General features: G+C 39.0%; 1 protein-coding gene across 2 annotated transcripts in view; it reads right to left on the bottom strand.

The window, feature by feature from the left end:
- Window positions 1-20,042, bottom strand: part of ptprfa (protein tyrosine phosphatase receptor type Fa) — a 488,466-nt gene that overhangs the window by 123,077 nt on the left and 345,347 nt on the right. The window contains exons 10-13 of one of the 2 annotated variants that reach the window (XM_080195322.1): window positions 19,518-19,662; window positions 15,824-16,129; window positions 9,917-10,110; window positions 2,179-2,205 (exon numbers count right to left, since the gene is read on the bottom strand). In XM_080195322.1, coding sequence (XP_080051448.1) covers window positions 2,179-2,205; window positions 9,917-10,110; window positions 15,824-16,129; window positions 19,518-19,662 — 672 coding nt within the window. The remainder of the gene's footprint in view (window positions 1-2,178; window positions 2,206-9,916; window positions 10,111-15,823; window positions 16,130-19,517; window positions 19,663-20,042) is intronic. The other variant, XM_080195323.1, reaches the window with a different exon arrangement.

Genomic DNA, 20,042 nt, shown 5'->3' with positions numbered 1-20,042 from the left:
TTCCTCCTCCCTGTGATACTGCTTACTCACACAGTTGGAAAAGCTTATCTGTGGGCTGAGTGCACGTTAAAATGATTCATAATTTACCAAATTAGTGATCTGGGCATTAAACTGAAAAATCAGTTTGTTTTCCTGCCCTTTGTCAAATTAGGAAATGGGAATCCCTGTTGTTTCAAAATCATTCAAAATGTTATTCTGTTTGGTAAGCAAATACGTCCCTTGGGGTGAAAAATTGTTGCCACACCATTCCACCAAATGCACAACTGTGCTGGGAATACAGATTTGCATTTCTTGTCTATAACAATTTCACTAACTTCAGTGGCTAGGATGGAAATTATTAATTTAAGCAAGTGTGTTTGGATTTCCCTCTTCCTGTCTACTAACCTGACTCCCATGAAGCCAGCAGAGTTAACATAGTTGGAGAACATTCATGCTGACATCCTAACAGGATCAATCAGCGGGTGGAGACTGCTGGTGGCCCTTTACAAGCATGGATGGTGCTTCAGTGCCCAGAGAGGCAGGAGCAGCATTAAAGGGGCAGCAAACTCAAAAGACAACAACGAAGAGATATGACCAAGATCTTCTGTAGGGACAGAGTGAGGAAAATTTGGATTTGGGCAGTGAGGAGACAAGTAGGTCTTACTGCTCGATTTTGTTCAATTTTCTGTTACCTTATAGCTCACAAGATTTTGCCATTTTTAACTTTCTGTTTACAAGTAAATGAAATTAATAAAGGATAATCAGTTTGGAGAAGGGTACGTCATCAAAAATATCCTCAGGCAAGGACGCAGAGATAAAGAAAAACACAAGACGCCATATACATTTGCTTACTGTTAGCACAGAGAACGATAGTTCATTGTGGGTTTTGTTCTCTGTCACTGATCCCTTCCAATTTTTTTTAAAATCACAAATCCTACATGGTATGCTAACAAGACGACAGGTTGATTTTTATCAGGCTTTGCTGCCCATACAGTCTGCAGAAGTGCCCAGCTTAGTGATGCAATACTACTGGTTTACACAAACCAGTTCAGTACAAAACAAGTCTCAACAAGCAACACATCACACGCAACATAGCAAAGGGAAGAAAAAGCACATATTGTGCCAGCACCATTGCAACAGGCAATAAAGTGTAGATTTGAATCTACAAGTAGATCATCCATTAGATTCTCCCAGTAAAGTATATTTCTCATGCAGCTGTCTAATTCAGAGAGCAAAGGAAGTTCAATGCCAAATGATAATGCAGGGATGTCAAAGAGAGGTGGTCAACGAAGAATACGCTCCATTTTTCTATTTCCTTAATTTCCATCCAAAGACTCAACATCTGATTACTAGCCTACACTATCCTATGTTAAACCTTGATGCTTCTATATTCATAAAGCGACCTTCAGTTATCAGGACAAGTGAATAAGCTGCAGCCTTCTTCATTATCATGGGTTCTTTCTAAATGTACAATTTCACAATTTAGATGAAGCGGAAGTGTTGTGATGTACCAGAATTCTACTTGAGGGTCACAAGCACTATTAGTGCTAAGATGATTGAAACCGTCTGAATTGCAACACTACAATTCTCCCCTTGCTGTGAATAACAGCTCTCAATGAGGTTGGCAAACAATTTGCAGTTTGAAAGATAGCTTAACCATAAATAGAAGATTCCTAAATCGCACTCCGTTCCAATTGTTTCACATTATAGTAAATGGATAAACGTATGAGCAAACTACATGGCTGTCCCTGGCTATTTTGTCAAAAGGGCTGCCTTTTTCAAAATGCAAAACTGACTCCAGGTTGGCTATATCTGTCAGTACTGAATAAAAAACAAACGTGTTGAATTTTGTGAATCAAATTGACTTTTCTAATAAAATCTGTATCTTACCAATACCTTGATCTCTAGCCGAGAGGCATCATATTTGCCTCAAAGAAAGACAGAAGCTATCAGTGGCATCACTTGTTTGAGCACAGAGCAATTTTTACATCAAAGTTAAGGAATGTACTATCGATTTCCATTTGTACAGCTACTCTAATAAAAGCACCAATTCTGTAAAGTACTTAGTATTTTTAAATTCTTTAACGACCCTACCCAGTTCTTCTCTATTTAAACCACATCTATTATATTCATCTTTGACATCCCTCTGATAACTTGATAGAAAGCCCATGCCCAGACTTGCACATGTTTATTACTCACATAGTCCTGGGTGTCCTCAGACTCCCACTGAATGGATGGGTTTGGAGAAAATAAAGACAATTAGAAAGAAGGGATTAGAGGAAAGACAATCTTGACTGGATTAGTAAGGATACATGCTACCTATGAACAGAAAAAAATAACATTTTAAAATAGCATCTTTCAGACTGCATTGCACAGCAATTAGTAGAGTTCATTATTTATTTCTTCAATCTAGAAGGTTCAGCCATCTGCACTCACAGCGGTAGTGTTTGGGACTTGCTCACATAAATACCTGCTGCTTGCCTTTTGTTTAACTGTTACCTCTTATAGCATGCAGCATTTGGTCAATTCTTTCATGCCACATGCTTCAGGTTGTCTAATGCAAATTCAGAAATATAATACAGAAATAAAATCTAAAAATTACACACACACACCATAATATTAAACATTTACACCAAATCTATATCTACAACAACATACAATCACAATGTTCCAGTCACCTTCAATTTATTTTCTGCTAATTTGGACTTATGCATGTGGTTTATTCACATAATTTCACTGGCATAAAATGATCTTTTTCTTGAAATTGCAACATACATATAGCTATAAATATGAGAGACATTAATCAGTTGACTCAATTCCCATTTCACAATGAAATTTTAGCCAAGAACAAGAACAATGCTCATTTTGCGCATGCAGTATGATTTTGGCAGAACAAAGTTCCTTAGAATGAGAATCAAAGACTATTGCAAGGCATCAAATTTAGATATATTTAGTCTCAAGCTTTATACCAGGATGAATCACATCAGGTACATTGACAAATAAGGGACAGGCATAGTCAGTATTCATAGACTGTTGACTTTCTGCTTTTGTTAGCAATAAAAACACAAATGTATTATGTGACTCACAATGCATTTTCAAGTAATCAACTGTAAAGATTTATTGATAAACTGATAGTAACCCCTTCAGGTGTGCTAATCTTATGTAAATATAATTTCAGTGCAATATTCATAAGCGTTGCAGAGTTGATGAAAGGAGTGCATGGATGTTACATATACAGATTAAGTGCCACATAACATGTTTATTTGGAAAACAGAAACATAGGGATATCAAACAGGTGGTAGCTTGGGATACTTAGTTGGCCAAGAGAAAAGGCAGAGAACAGTGGAGAACAGGTATTTTTCAAACTGGGGACTATTCAGCAAAGCCACAGAAAGGTTAATGTTAAAATCATCTAATTCTTCCTATGTACAAACAGAAGCATTTAAGGGAGAAACTGTTTCTTCTGGCAAATGAATCGGTAACCATCACCAACTATCCAGACATAAGTCACTTGTTGGGAACTGAGCAATGAAGAAAGATGCCGCAGAGCAGGATATAGTGTCAGAAGGGTGAGTAGGATCAGGTACTTCACAGGAGGCCATGACCATGGAGCACTCCTAATTCAAAGTCAGTATAATGTACTGATGAAGTTGGTACTGAACTATGTCAGCTTTTTTGACTCAAGCCACACAATGGATAGACCTGCCCATAACTTTCAGGGTCCTGATCAATTTTCATGTCATAAGCTTCTTTTAGGCTTCAACAGGCGATATTAGCAACAAAACATCTTATACTTTGGAATATACAGATGTACCAAGGCATCAGAAAAGAGAAATACTTCTATCTCCATTCCTATTGAACAGAAAAAGTGAGAAGACTTTGTCTGCATGGCATACTACAACGTTCTAAGTGACTGTAGATTGCCTGGCATGTTCCCATAAGAACAATATATTATTTATCAATTAAAAGAAATTCCATTCTCTCAACTTAAAGCCTACAGTTAGGTGTATAGTGGTGATCTCCAGGGATTGATTTTAGAGCCACTGCTCTCTTTGATAAATATTAATAACCTTGATTTGGATATGGAAGGCATAGTTTCAAAGTTGACAGAGGAAATGAAACCAAAATGTGGTTAACAATGAGGAGGGTAAAAACAGACCACAAGAGAATATAGACAGATTGGTAAAATGGGTATACAAGTGGCAAATGTATTTTAATGAAAGTTTAAAGTGATACATTTTGGTATGAGTAATGAAGAAAGGTAACCCATGTAAGTGGGTGGAGGAACAGGAAGGCCTCTGTTGGCACACAAATCTTTGAAAGGGCCAGGAGAACTGAGAAGGCAGTTCAAAAAAAATTGGATCCTTTATTAGTTGAGGAATACATTTCAAAAGCAAGGATGTTGTACTAGACCTATACAAAACACTGGTTAGGCCTCAGCTAAAATGATTAATAATTTACCAAATTCATAATCTGGACATTACTGTGTTCAATTTATTTTAGGAAAGACGGTCAAGGCTTTGGCGAGGTTGAAGAGTTTTATTAGAATTGTACCAGGATCAGAATCACAGAATTGTTGTGGTGTGGAAGGAGGTCATTTTCACCTCATGAGAGACCTCAGTTATGTGGAAAAGCTGGAGAAACCTGCGCAGATCTCCTTGGAAAACAGAGGGTTAACAAGGGGTTTGGTAGAGGTGATTTTGAATGTTTTTGATAGAATAAATAAGGAGGAATTCTTTTCAATTGCAGGCTGGTCGGAAATCAGGGACCAAGTTTAAGATGTGTGGTAAAAGAAGCACAGCCATCCTGAGAAAATGTTTTTTAAACACAGCAAGCTGTTGTGATCTGGAATGCATTGCCTGAAAGGGCGATGGAAGAAGCTTCAGTAATGGCCCTTCCAGGAGGTTTCCAATTAGGAACACATCGCTGAGATTGTTGCCCAATTAGGGATTGTGGACAAGATGGTGAGTCAGGATCAAAATTGAATGCGCAGATTTGAAGGGTGGAATCAGAACCTTTATAGTCGCTGCACAAGAATTGGACTGTGGCGATTAGGATGAGCTCCTAATGACGCAAATAGAAGAGAGACAGGGAAGGTCTGTAGCCCAGTTCAGTTGTGAAACTATCTTGTAGGAACTGCCAATTTCCTTACCAGGGCCACTATCAGTAGGTTCAGCATCCATTATCAGCTTCCATCATCATAAATCTCTGCCTAAGGCTGACGTCTGGCTTGCTGGTTTCCCCCTTAAGAGTACTGACTGCATGTCTTTTATAGACCTCAATGGCTTCCCACTATGCAATCACCTACTCTAAGCTGCCATGTCCTAGATGATGTGTGTGACCCGTCATCTGCAGCCAATGCTGCTGCAAGGTTGCCAACAACATTCCCACTCCACTCCTGGGAAATATTGGAGGAAGAGTAAAAATGTTGGGATACCAGTCCAATTGTTTTTTTTTAACCTAATTTTTCCAGTCCCCAATGGCTGGGAAAATTGTCCTATTAACAATCACTTTCTTTTGATGCTGTCTTACCTGCTGAGTGTTTCCAGAATGGTGAGTTTTTATATCTTTAATATGAGACCAGGTTTATAGAATCCCTACAGAACAGAAAGAGGCCATTCGGCCCATCATGACTGCACTGACAACAATCCCTCCCTGGCCCTATTCTCGTAACCTCACATTTTTACCCTGACACTAAGGGGCAAATTAGCATGGCTAATTAATCTAACTTGCACATCTTTGGACTGTGGGGGGAAACCAGAGCAACTGGAGGAAACCTGTGCAGACACAGGGAGAACGTGCAGACTCCACACAGACAGTGACCCGAAGACAGAATTGAACCTGGGTCCCTGGCGCTGAGAGGCAGCAGTGTTAACCACTGTGTCACTCGTTTGCACTAAGTAATTTGGTAGTATTGACAGGTACTCAAACTTGCAAAAAAAAAGTACTTACTGAGGTGATTTACAACTGTTCATGGACAACAGTAAATCACCAAGATACATTTTAGACCATCAAAAGAGAAAAAAAACTGTTTTGTTCAGTAATTTCTTTAACCAAAAGTTTTTCTTTTACAAATTGCTAACAATGAATCCAATATATAATTTCCAAAAAGTTCATCAAGTGGATTCAGACACATTAGTCAACATTGCAAATGATCCACACACTTCAGCTATAAAACTTACATTGTGAATTATTTTGACAATAACAGAGGATTGCTCAGGATGAATAAAAGCCCTTGATAACTTGTTGATTATAGATTATATTCATTCTCATTGAGGATTCAAGAGTCAGTTGCTTGCTAATAGTGGTGAAATTTAACCAAGAGTAATCTTTTTGCAATCTTCATAGAAAAACATCTTCCTTTTTTGGCAGTATAGGTTTGCCCCCACATGATTTGACATGAAGAGAAGACGAGTAAGGCAAACCAAAGAAACAAATGAGCAAAAAAACCCAAAAGCAAGCAATGGCATGAACCTACCAAATTACTGCTGATAATCTGAAGGTAGTTCTGCGGTAATAGTAATAAGTAGTAATTTGCTTTTACTTTCACTAATTGGCATTCCATGGTGTTCCCCCACCACCACCCCCCCCAAAAAGCCAGCCAAACTCTAATGTAAGGATACAAAAATGTGAAATATGAAAATGAGCACAGAATCAAATTTTCTATTTGTGTTTTATGCATGGGGCAGAGTGTTACTAAAGAATTAATGTTTATATTATTTTTCTACTGATAGAAACATAGGAAATAGACGCAGGAGTGGGCCATTCAGCCCTTTGAGCCTCCATCACCATTCAATATGATCATGGCTGATAATGCACTTTCAGTATCCCACTCCCACTTTCTGTCCATATCCCTAGATCCCTTTAGCCACAAGGATCACATCCAGCTGTCTCTTGAACAGATCTAATGAACTGGCCCCAACAGCTTTCTGAGGTAGAGAATTCCACAGGTTCACAACTCTGACTGAAGAAGTTCTTCCTGATCTCAATCCTAAAGGCCTCTTAAGTATCACAAAATTAAGTCTTGATTTTGCCTGATCATCAACTTTACTTTGATTTAAATTTGTTTCATTGGCAGTAAAAGAAGGCAATGATGGTTATTACCAACAGCAAAATAATTTACCAGTTACAGCTCAGAATTATATACAAGGAACAGAAATAAAATTAATTACTAGACATCACTACATTAATGATTTGGACAAAGGAATTGAATGCAATATCTCCAGATTTGCAGATGGCACTAAGCTGGATGACACTGCGTACTGTGAAGAAGATACTAAGGCTGCAGGATGACTTGGACAGGCTAACTGAGTAGACAATATGATATAATGTGGATAAATGTGAGGTTATCCACTTTGGTGGCAAAAACAGGAAGGAAGATTATTACCATAATAGTAGCGATAAATAAAAAGGGGAAGTGCAACTTGACCGGGGTGTCATGGTGGAACAGTCGCTGAAAGTTGGCATGCAAGGGCAGCAGCCAGTGAGGAAAGCTAATGGCATGCTAGCCTTCATAGCAAGAGGATTTGAGTATAGGAATAAGATGTCTTGCTGCAGGGCCTTGATGAGGCCACACCTTGAGTAGCGTGTGCAATTTGGTCTCCTGCCTGAGGAAGGACATTCTTGCTATTGAGGGAGTCCAATGAAGGTTCACCAGACTGATTCCTGGAATGGCAGGATTGACACATGAAGACAGAATGGATCAACTGTGCTTGTACTCATTGGAATTTAGAATAATGAGAGGATCTCATAGAAACATACAAAAACCTGATGGGTTTGGACAGGCTATATATGGAAAAAATGTTCCCAATGTTGGGGAAATGCAGAACTAGGGTCACAGTCTAAGAATAAGGGGACTGACATTCAGGACTGACATCAGGAAGAACTTCTTCAGTCAGAGTTGTGAACCTGTGGAATTCTCTACCTCAGAAAGCTGTTGGGGCCAGTTCATTAGATCTGTTCGAGAGAGAGCTGGACGTGATCCTTGTGGCTTTGGGCGGCACAGTAGCACAGTGGTTAGCACTGCTGCTTCACAGCTCCAGGAGACCTGGGTTCGATTCCTGGTTTGGGTCACTGTCTGTGGAGTTTGCACATTCTCCTCGTGTCTGTGTGGGTTTCTTCTGGGAGCTCTGGTTTCGTCCCGCAGTCCAAAGATGTGTGGGTTAGGCTGATTGGCCATGCTAAAAAAAATCGCCCCTTAGTGTCCTGAAATGCGTAGATTAGAGGGATTAGTGACTAAATATGTAGGGATACAAGGGAGGGGGGGGGGGGGGGGGGGGGGGGTAGGTAGGTAGGTAGGTAGGTAGGTAGGCAGGCAGGCAGGCAGGCAGGCAGGCAGGCAGGCAGGCCCTGCATGGGATTGTGGTCGGTGCAGACTTGATGGGCCTCTTTCTGCACTGTAGAGTTTCTATGATTCTATGCTAGAGGGATCTAGGGATATGGACAGAAAGCAGAAGTGGGATACTGAAAGTGCATTATCAGCCATGATCACATTGAATGGTAGTGGAGGCTCAAAGGACCAAATGACCCACTCCTGCACCTATTTTCTATCAGCAGAAAAATAATATAAACATTAATTCTTTAGTAACCCTCTGCCCCATGCATAAAACACAAATAGAAGATTTGATTCTGTGCTCATTTTCATATTTCACATTTTTGTATCCTTTCATTAGAGTTTGGCTGGCTTTTTTTTTGGGAGGGGACACCAATTTTCTAAAAAATGATGGAGGTGACAGAGTTTGTGAATGGTTCACTCTTCATTTTCTACTTACTGAATTGTATTAGTGTAGAGAGAAATAACTATGTGGTATATTTGAAACACAATTTTTGGAGATAAAACAAACATTTAGAAATCATACTATGAATAATAATCATTATACTGATAGTTTGTACCAGGTCACTACAAATTAACAAACATCAGACAAGCTAATATAGTCAATGTCTGAGAAGTACACAGTTTATGCATCTTTGGCTTGCATTTGATAGATCGAACCAATTAATGGTAACGTGTTGGGGAGAGTTATAGAACAAAGTCTAGGGGTACAGGTTCATTACTCCTTGAAAGTGGAGTCACAGTTGGACAAAGTGTTCAAGAAGGCATTCGCTACGTTTGATTTCATTGGTCAGAACACTGAATACAGGAGTTAAAGTTGCACAAGACATTGGTAAGGCCACACTTGGACTGCTGTGTACAGTTCTGGTCACCCTATTATAGCAAGGATACTATTAAACAAGAAAGGGTGCAGAAAAGATTTACTAGGATGTTACCGGGACTTGATGGTTTGAGTAAGGAGAGGCTGGATAGACTGGGACTTTTTCCCCTGGAGCATAGGAGACTTAGGGGCTATTTTATAGAGGTCTATAAAATAATGAGGGGCACACATCAGCTAGATAATCAACATCTTTTCCCAAAGCTAAGGGGAATCTAAAACCAGAGGGCATAGGTTTATGGTGAGAGGGGAGAGATGCAAAAGAGTCCAGAGGGGCAATTTTTTCACACAGAGGGTAGCGAATGTCAGGAACAAGCTACCAGGGATAATAATAGAGGCAGGTACAATTTTGTCTTTTAAAAAACATTTAGTCAGTTACCTGGATAAAACAGGTCTGGGGGGATATGGGCCAAACGTGGGCAATCGGGACTAGCTTAGTGGTTTAAAAAGAAGGGCGGCATGGACAAGTTGGGCCGAAGGGGCCAGTTTCTATGTTGCAAACCTCTATGACTCTGTTTCAAACTCAGATTCAACAGATCAGTATACATCAACAAAGCATCAGAATAAACAATATTAATTATATATTTTTAGAAGACAACATTTCAGGCAACTTGCCTTTCATTTTGCCTTGATATTTCATAAACGTGCATAGTAAACAACAAGCTATTTTTATGCCTCTTTATCAGAAACTTTTAACATCTCAACTATCAACAATTAACTGTGTTTACCTGTTCTTCTGCTAACATCACATCTTTAATGATTGGTTGTCCTTGTGGTTCCCCTTTTTCCAAACGCACGTAAGTGACCTGGTACCCACGGATCTGTCCATGCTGTTTGCTTGTTACTGGGGGTTTCCAAGTGACTTTGACTGTTGTTGAGTTCACCGACTCTGCTTCCACTTTCCGTGGTGGTGCACTAGGCACTATGACAAAATGTATTGATATTAACTGCTAAATTTTCGTTTAGGATAGATTTAAGAGTTCCTAAACTCTACTTTGCATTACACTTTATAGTAGGAATCATCTTCCACCACCCACTGTAAAGACTTAACAAACTTATGGTCTGTGGTATCACACTTGTTACAAGTAGGGGATCTTCCTCTGAAAGGACATACACGCTAGATGAGCAGCTTCCTCCAAAAAAAACCACACAGAATCATACAACCCTACAGTGCAGAAAGAGGCCCTTCAGCCCATCAGGTCTGCACCGAACACAATCCCACCCAGATCCTATTCCCATATCCCTACATATTATACCCACTAATCCCTCTAACCTATGCATCCCTGGACACTAAGGGGCAATTTCTTAGCATGGCCAATCAACCTAACCCACACATCTTTGGACTGTAGGAGGAAACCCACGCAGACGCAAGGAGAATGTGCAAACTCCACGCAGACAGTGACCCGAGCTGGGAATCGAACCCAGGACTCTGGAACTGTGAAGCAGCAGTGCTAACCACTGTGCTATTGTGCCACCCATCTACACAAAATCTGTCTCTTTGAGTTGAAGGTAAAGATTTTCTAAGAATTCAGTCAATTTAAGAAAAAGTTGAAATCCTCTGAATACACCTACTGTCTTCAAAAAAAATGAAACACTAATCTTACCAACCGGATTTGATTCATATCAAGGTTTGAAAAAAGAAAGCATCACCCAGTTTCCAATTTTCTTCAACTTTCCCCCCATATAAATAATCCCTATTGTGGAGTTATTTCAGACAGAAAACCAATTGACGATTAATAGACAAGGCTTGAATTGTCAATAAGAAATACTGCAAAGTGAGAACCTACTTTTCACAGTTATCTAGCCAGGAAGATGAACACATGCGGGGAAGGGGGTTTATACCTGAATATTATATCTAAACAATTCCTTCTATTCACATACATTTAATGTGCTTCAGTTGTATTCCCCATATACGATCTAGACAGTGAGTATGTTGGTGCAACATTTCACTAATTACCGTTGAATCTAACATTGGGCTCACTTTACATTCACGTAAGCTCTCTTTCAGCAGTTATCAGTAGAGACTGATTGAGTGGCTAATCTTCCCCTTCATAGCATCAGGACATACAAGGCCAACTGTCATTACTTATTCTTTCATAGTATGTGGGTGTCGCTGACAAAGCCATCATTTGTTATCCAATCTTAACTACTCTTAAGCTAAGTGACTTCCTAGACCGTCAGAGGGCAATTCAGATTGCTGTGAGTCTGGAGTCACACATAGACCAGACCAGGCAGGGATGGCAGATTGCCTTCTTTAAACAGCATTACCAGATGGGTTATATAACAATCAATGATGATTTCAGGGTCACCATCACTGGATTTTGTTAATTTGATATAGATTCCACAAGCTGCCATGGTGGGATTTGAACCCATGTCCCCAGACCATTAGCCTGGGCTTCTGGACTATTAGTCCAGTGACACTACTGCTATGCAACAGTCACCCAACCATTATTGTGACTTGTGAGCAAGTCTTTGTATGACTCTGTTTTACATTACATGGCACATTTACCGGAAGAGCAATTGCAATGTCTTTTTATGAAGCTTTGTAAAGAACTCCCCTACTTTATCATATAAAATCTTTTAAATGCAGGTCTGCTTCCAATAAAACAGCTAGCATCTAACATTAATTGCCACGTAGTTGTTGCTTCTACAAATAGTTCTGGAGCATTTTCTATTTAACCCAAAATTAACATGTTTTGCCGTGTTCCGGGTCTGTTCAAAATAACAGCTGGATATCAGTTTTTAGACAGACCAGCCACTGAGCAGCTGATGTTGTCTAAGAAACTAGGTGTACAAGAATCTCATTACCTAGTGTCAACAAAAAATGCCTGCTTTGCACCTATAGTGAATTAAAACATCTGTACCTGATTTACCCTTAAAGAACAATCTAACTAATTAGCAATTACTTTGGATAACTCCTAAAGTTACTTTCACCTTTGAGTCTGCAGATCCCCTAAAGTACAGTTCTGAACACCAATTTTGCTCTCAAAATTTTGCGACATCAGGAAATGGATAGAGAATGAAAGACATCCACCTTTTTGTCAGTAGGGGGTGTTATGTGGTTCCAGATATGATAACTAAACAGTTACAAAGAAACACAGAAAATAGGAGCAGGAGGCGGCCATTCATCCCTTCGAGTCTGCTCTGCCATTCATTACCATAGCTAATCATCCAACTCAATGGCCTGACCCTGCTTTCCCCCCATATCTTTTGTCTCAAGTGCTATACCTAAAGTTTATTTATTAGTCATAAATAGGCTTACATTCACACTGAATGAAGTTACTGTGAAAATCCCTTAGTTGCTACACTTTTGTTCAGGTACACCGAGGAAGAATTTAGCATGACCAATGCAGCAAGCCAGCATTGCTTTCAGACTGTGGGAGGAAACTGGCACAGCTGGAGGAAACCCAAGCAGACGTAGGAAGAACACGCAGACTCCGCACAGACAATGACCCAAGCTGGGAATCACATCCGGGTCCCTAGTGCTGTGAGACAGCAGTGCTAGCCATTGTGCCACTGTGCCACTCACTGCTTCTTGAAAATATTCAATGTTTTGGCTTCAACTTCTTTCTGTGGAAGTGAATTCCATGAGTTGACCACTCTCTGGGTGAAGGAATTTCTCCTCATCTCTATCCCAAATGGTATACCCTGTATCCTCAGACTGTCACCCTGGTTTTGGACACATCAACCATAGGGAACATCCTTCTTGCATCCAACCTGCCTAATCTGTTCGAATTTTATTGATTTCTATGAGATCCCCCCCTCCTCTTCCTGCACTCCAGTGAATACTATTCTAACTGACTCAATCTCTCCTCATATGTCAGTCCTGCCATCCCAGGAATCAGTCTGGTGGAATTTTAAGTTCATCAATTTGACGTGTCTTTGGGAATCATTCACTGCATCGTGTAATATTTATGGTGTAATGTTATCTTGCACTGTTGCATATTACTGACAGCCACCATGAAAGCTAAACCGATTGAGAGTAATTTGTAAACATTTGACATGTAGATAGACAAAGTTAATAGCTCACCAACACTTCTTCAAGACAACTGGGGATTGACAATAAATGTTGGCCTTGAAAATGACACTCACTCCATGAAAGAATTTTTAAAAATCTTTAAAAATTGAACAATTGGGAAATAGAATTTCTCTTTCCATGTATTTAAGCACCAATAAATTCTCTATAAAGAATTCACATTAATCGGTTTTCAACATAGCTCCAATGTTCAATATAAAGCGTAATTTGTCCTCTAAATGTACAAAGCCGTAATTGAAATACAATATTGTCAAAAACTACTAAACCACCTTATATGAAATCAGAATAGAACATGCTGGGAGATACATATTCAATATTAGGACAAAGCTAGAAGGTAGTCCTATAGGAATAGAAATATGGCCTTCATAGCGAAGGGGATTGAATATAAAAGTAGGGAGGTCTTGCTGCAGCTGTATAGGGCATTGGTGAGGCCACAACTGGAGTACTGTGTGCATTTTTGGGCGCCGCACCTGCGCAAAGATATTTTGGCCTTGGAGGGAGTACAGAGGAGGTTTACTAGGCTGATACCGGAGTTGAGGGGGTTGAGCTATGAGGAGAGGCTGAATAAACTAGGCTTGTACTCGTTAGAGTTTAGAAGAATGAGGGGAGATCTCATTGAGACGTATAAGATGATGAATGGGATGGATAGGATAGAGGTGGAAAGACTCTTCCCGCTCAAAAAAGACAAAAGGACTAGGGGGCACAGCCTCAAGATAAAAGGGGGGCGGTTTAGAACGGAGTTGAGGAGGAACTTCTTCACTCAAAGGGTGGTGAATCTCTGGAATTCTCTGCCCGTTGAAGTGGTTGAAGTGGTGGAGGCTGCCACGCTAAATATTTTTAAGACGCGGGTTGATGGGTTTTTGATAGGAGACGGGATTAAGGGTTATGGGGAGAGGGCGGGAAAGTGGAACTGAGCCACGACAGATCAGCCATGATCTTATTGAATGGCGGGGCAGGCTCGAAGGGCTGGATGGCCTACTCCTGCTCCTATTTCTTATGTTCTTATATTATGAATGACAATACCTAAAATCAGGATTTATTCAGTAATTAGAGTGGAAATCAGTACAAGTTTCAAATGGTAATTCTAACTAACAGTAAAAAAAAGGGTAATTTTGAACTCTACCAGCCAAAGATGTGGGAAAACACGAGAGGAGGACATAAATTTAGTCAGTAAATTAGTTGTTAGTATACATGCATGGTGGTGTAACTGAGATGAATAAGGTAAAGGAGGTTAAGAAACGAGTCACAAGAGCTAGGGAAGAAGATTAGGTTAGCAAGAAACATTATAAGTATTAAAAGAAAGATCATATGCAGCAGCATGAAAACAAACGTTGACACCATTGAAAATTCTTAAAGGTGGCATATAAAGTAACCAAGCAAGAAAAATGCTTGGAACCAACTACACCAGAGAAAATCATGTTTCTGGTTAACAAGATGCCAAGATAACTCTGGCTTTTGACCACCAGCACCCCCCCTCCCCCAACTAACAACTATCTTCTAAAATTCCAACCCATACACCTTTTCATCATCACCAAGAACAAGGAACTCACAGTCTTTGCTTGGTAACTAAAATTGAAACCAATCTCAGGAAGCTGGTAAGCTTCAAGTTAGTTACACTGGGGAAGAGAAAGCTAAAATATAGCATTATCCAGGCATTCTTGAGGAGAAAATTATATAAACCCTGAAGAATGTTAGAAATCACCACAAAGTTTAAAATCGAGGAATACGTTCACAAGCTTAAGAAAGGAAGGTTCAGAAATATTTAACTGCTGGATACAGAAGGTGATGATTATCAGGAATGTACTGACTAAGAAGGCACATGGTGTAATAAAGCTCAAGAAAGAATTGGATAGTCATTGAAAAAAGTGAATGATTGAGAGGTATTAGTTTTCAGGAACAGACAGACAGACTGGTGCTTTTCCAGTTTCTTTATTCCATAAGGAAAAGGTAAAGTAAATAAAGCTAAACAAACATTCAAAAGCTCTGGAAATCACAATTCTCAAGATGAATTTTGAAACAATATTAGAATTTACTTTCTATTCAGGTGGGCCACCTTGAAAAGATCAGACATCAAGGACAAAGTGGGGGACAAGGTTTCAAGTTCACCTATTACCCTCATCGCTTTCAATGGAAATTGAACCAACACACTTGCTGGACTGCCACGGATCAAGTTGTCTTTGTCATTTTTGTGGGTGAGATTCATTCGTGCAAGTATATATGAACATATTTATGAAGAAACATAGAAATATATTTTTTAAACAATTAAGGATGTAATTACTGTAATTTCTATGTAAGGAACTGTGGTACCCCTTTGCTAATAGCCTGGTCATTACTTACACAGAATAGTTTTGAATACAATTTGCATGAAGATGCCTGAAATAAAATATTTATTGTGACTGAAAATGTTCATATGCATTTTATTGCATAAAAATATAATTAACTTTTACAATAAAACAATCGCAGAAATTATAGCAGCTTTCCATCTGAATTTCAATCACGTCTTTGAAATATTTTGTAAAATTTTTGTCTTCATGAAGAAGTTGGTGAAAGGGGTACCACAACATTAGAAGGCATTTAACTTCATTTTCAAATGACCTACCATCTTCATCTGTGCGGACATTCACAGGTGTGCTCTTCGGACCCGGCCCAACGTTGGTGTGAGCCCTTACCCACACCCGATATTCAGTCCATTTCTCCAGGTCCTCAATTAGTGAGCTGGTTGCATCTGCCTCAATGTTGTCCAAAACATGCTTCATGTTGTCCTCACTATCCACCGCCTGATATACAATGGAGTATTTGGTAATGACACCATTACGACTGTTAGCTGGCGGTGGATGCCAACTTACCCGAATGCTGGTAGAGCTGATGGAGAATCCATGGACATCTTGAGGTGGGGCGGAGGGGGCTAGTGAATAAATGGAGGGGTATGAAGGATAATGAATGAAATAAGAAGTCAAATGATGAACCTAAAAATACATACTAGAACAAAAAAAAGCATGCTGACAACAAAAAAATTAAAACACAATTCAAACCTTAAAAAATTTTAAATTTAGATGTTAACATTCAATCATGCATAAATACAGTAAAAATGATTATGGTAGGATAAAGAATACAGAAAATAAGCGTTGAACTTTCATGCCACATACCTACCTTAATTGTAGAGAATGCATCATTAATTATTCTGAACTTTATTTGCAGTTTAAATAGCATGATTCAGCGCACTGATTATAGAAATGTAAATATTCTATGTATATTTAATGCAATTAATCGCAAATCTTAACAAGGCTAACAAGCCTGGCCATGGTAATAAAAAAGTGGGATAATATTCTTTAGTTGGCATGTTCCAAAGTTGAGCCTGGGCCACAGCAAGGCAACAACTTTGTGGTATTCCATTTTGATAGTATACTATTAATTCTAACTGTGTCCGAACTTGGGAAGGTCCTGTGAGCTAAGCAAGCCATATCGTCTCTCCATTATACCATTAGATCGGGAATGTTCATATTTTAATTTGCACCATTCACTATCTCAAAGGAATATTCCAGGATAAGGCATGATAATAGGTTTACCCTCAATCATGCATGTAAATTTTTAAGTATCAGGAAATGACTGTCCTCAAATTTAGAAATGCCAACTTCTCACTGATTACAGCTAGATATTGATTTACAACTCAGCTTTAGGTGCCAGCAATCCCATTGCTCACTGCCTGCCTTCCGTTATTCTAAAGAACTAGCGACTGGGGGAGGGAATTTCCCCCCAGTGTGTTTTCCAGTAGCAGAGGTGGCTCACCATGGCTGGCCCAGTGGAATCTTCCAGTCCTGTTGATGTCTACAGCGTTTTGCGTGGCTCACCTGTCTTGCTGCTGGGGTTCGTATTTGGTGGGACTGGAAGATCCCAATGGCAGGAAGGGCTACAAGTCCCACTCTCAATCTTTTCTTTCAATGCACATACTTGGCCACTAACAGGGAACTTTAAAAATAATTTGTAAAATTGTGAAATGAGAGAAATCAAGATAAATGAAGTAGTAAGTACTCAGGGGATGCCAACTTGACATTGTATATTCTACCAACCTGACAGAAGAATAAGATACAGAGAGGCAAGAAATTCTAATTTTTTTGAGTTAAAAACAATGTTATATTAAGAACTGACATGATTTCAACATTGTAAGGATGCAACACAAGCAGAAAGTATATGCAGGATATAAATGGAGGCTTGAAGATTGAGGCAAAACACTTGAAAGAAGCAATGGCAAACAGACAATAGAATAACAGAAAGAGAAAAAAGGCTATATAAGCCTCTTCAGTAGCTCAAAGGATAAATCATACAGTTCCTACTTTGATCCAGTTCTGGAACTAAGAATAGAAGTGTTTCCTGCCATAGATCATCTCCCATGCGTGTTCCTAAATAAATGAGCAATATTCAAGAGCTGAAAGATGTTGCCTTTATAAACAGCAAAGAGTCATGAAAAAGAAATGGGCCTTTCAGGAATGGATGCAATTTGAGACTTGGCTTAAGAGATCATAAGATGTCTCACAATAGGGGTATCTGTAGGCCTGTGCCTGGAGCCAAAAGTAAAATGTTGGGTGGTTGGACTTGTAACTTGGAGATAAACTTGTACTTTTGTAAGAAAGTTGTGGGGTCATAAAGGAAAACAAATATATTGTTTCAACAATTTTATTGCAAGATGAATGAGGATCGGTTTAAAGGGGAAAGCAGATGTAGTTTGATGACTAGTTGAGGGAACCACTGATCTAGAGAAGTAGCAGAATTGCAGAAAGAACAGAGGCCTGGAGAAAACTTGAGTCAGCGAACAAACCAATAGAATGTTTCAAGAATATTTTAATAAAAATGACTGGGAAAAAAGATTTAAATGCAACTCAAACTCCAAAAATCAGAATGTCCCTGTTGACTCTCTGCTGTCATGCTTTTAAATCACATTTTTTGAATAAGTTTTATTAAAAATGCCCATATCCACACGTATAATGGAAAATTGCATCATCACCCCATTATCGTGATTGAGCAATCTGGGGTCTGGATCCATATAATTCTCACAAGTTGTCTTCTGAACCATTAAGAGTTTTTTCCTCCTCTGAAATACCTGTTGCTCAAAATAAGATTCAATCACAATAAGAAAATAATAGACAAGTCTTTGTTGATGCAACAGCTATGAAAGGACATACAAGTCCGATTGCTACCTTCCTCTGTGAAGAACAAGGCAGGCTGGAGAAAAAGGATACGAGTCAAGAGTAAGAGCTTGGCGTCGTAATGGAGTTGAGTGTGTGGTAGGATGTAAATGGACAGTGAGGTGATCATGGTGCAAGAGATTCCGAAGCTGGAATTCGTTCAGCCCTGTGGCAATGGCTTTGGAGTTGGAAGGCATTGTATTTTGGAACACTGCTTCTCGACATGCTCCGACCTTGTAGTAGCTGGTAGTCAATTAACTCGGTAATGATCCAATGTTCTGGCAATGCACTGGAATTTTATCAACAGCGCACAGGCCCCTTTCAGTGCTTGATGTCAGCAATGCTGTTGAGGTGACTTTTGAAAGCCACAATTAGCTTTGCCACCCTTTCAGGCTTTGAGTTGCAGATCACAAGCACTTTTTGGGTAAAAAGATTTTTCTTCATGTTACCCCCCATTTTCCTCCCTATTCATCTCAATTCAAATACAGAACCAAGGAAAATTATTGTTAGTATAGCTTGTGAATGCTAATGACCTCTAGCCAAGGCAACTATTGGACATGAAAAGGTAACTCCATCCACACAAAAGTTACGCAATCGTTGATAACACACCAGGAACAGTCATACATAAAAGTGTATATAAAATGTGACAATCTTAGCAAATTATACACTTTGTTGTTTCCTGCCATACCTATTCTCAGTCTTTATATCAGAATGACAGATCTGGATAAACCAAATTAAAATGACAATCTGAAGATTGTGAACATCAAAAAGCAATAGAACAGTTGGTTTGAAATGTGTTACATTCGTTCTAAATATGTTTTAGTATGTCATTAAAGTGCATTCACTATAGTGTAGCATTAACAGTTTTTCTACTTTTGATGCAATATTTAATGAAACACTGTCATTTAGATTTTTTTTTGACATGAAATTATTTGATGCAAATAGAATAATTATTCAACTATTAATGAGTGGTTCCTAAGACACCAAAATTGAAATTCTGTTCAATAAACAAACTTGAAAAGTACTGCCAAATCCCAATGGTTTACCCATCCTATTCACTGCGCTTTTTACATTTGCAACCAATACAACCATAATAGAGATTTAAACACTTACTAGATTGCATGGTTTTTGCAGAAATTCTTTGTGTATATGCTCCTAAACCGTGCTCTGAGCGTGCAGCCAAACAGAAGTAGTACGTTTTGTCAGGCTTCAGGCCTTCCACCGTGTACGATGATTTAGGGTCAAAGATTACTTGTTCCTGTAAATAATATAACAAAAATTAAATAAATTTTGAAAACATTCATTGATCTATTGCCCTTAGCTGGGATTTTCTTTGACCCTACATTGCACGTGCCAAAGTACAATTAGAATATTAGTTTAACAAATTCTTACATGTATTTAGTGAGAGTGGTGGATTTGGATTATGCGGATAATTCTTTAGTGCCAATAATTTCTGTATTTGGTTGAACTACTGGTATATAGATTACATGACACCTAATTTAGCTTCTGAAACCTAGGAAAACAGATAATAAATGCTAAATCTAATAGGAATAAAAGTTTATATTAAACTCTGTCCTCCTTTTAAATGATTTACTCAGCTTAACCTCCGGTCACATGGTTTCATCCTTGAGCTACTAA

The sequence above is a fragment of the Carcharhinus amblyrhynchos genome, chromosome 9 (assembly GCF_965287045.1).
Source record: "Carcharhinus amblyrhynchos chromosome 9, sCarAmb.v2.hapA, whole genome shotgun sequence".
Lineage (NCBI taxonomy): Eukaryota > Metazoa > Chordata > Chondrichthyes > Carcharhiniformes > Carcharhinidae > Carcharhinus > Carcharhinus amblyrhynchos.
The sequence above is the reverse complement of the archived record's forward strand: the minus strand, read 5'-3'. Positions and strand labels throughout refer to the sequence as shown.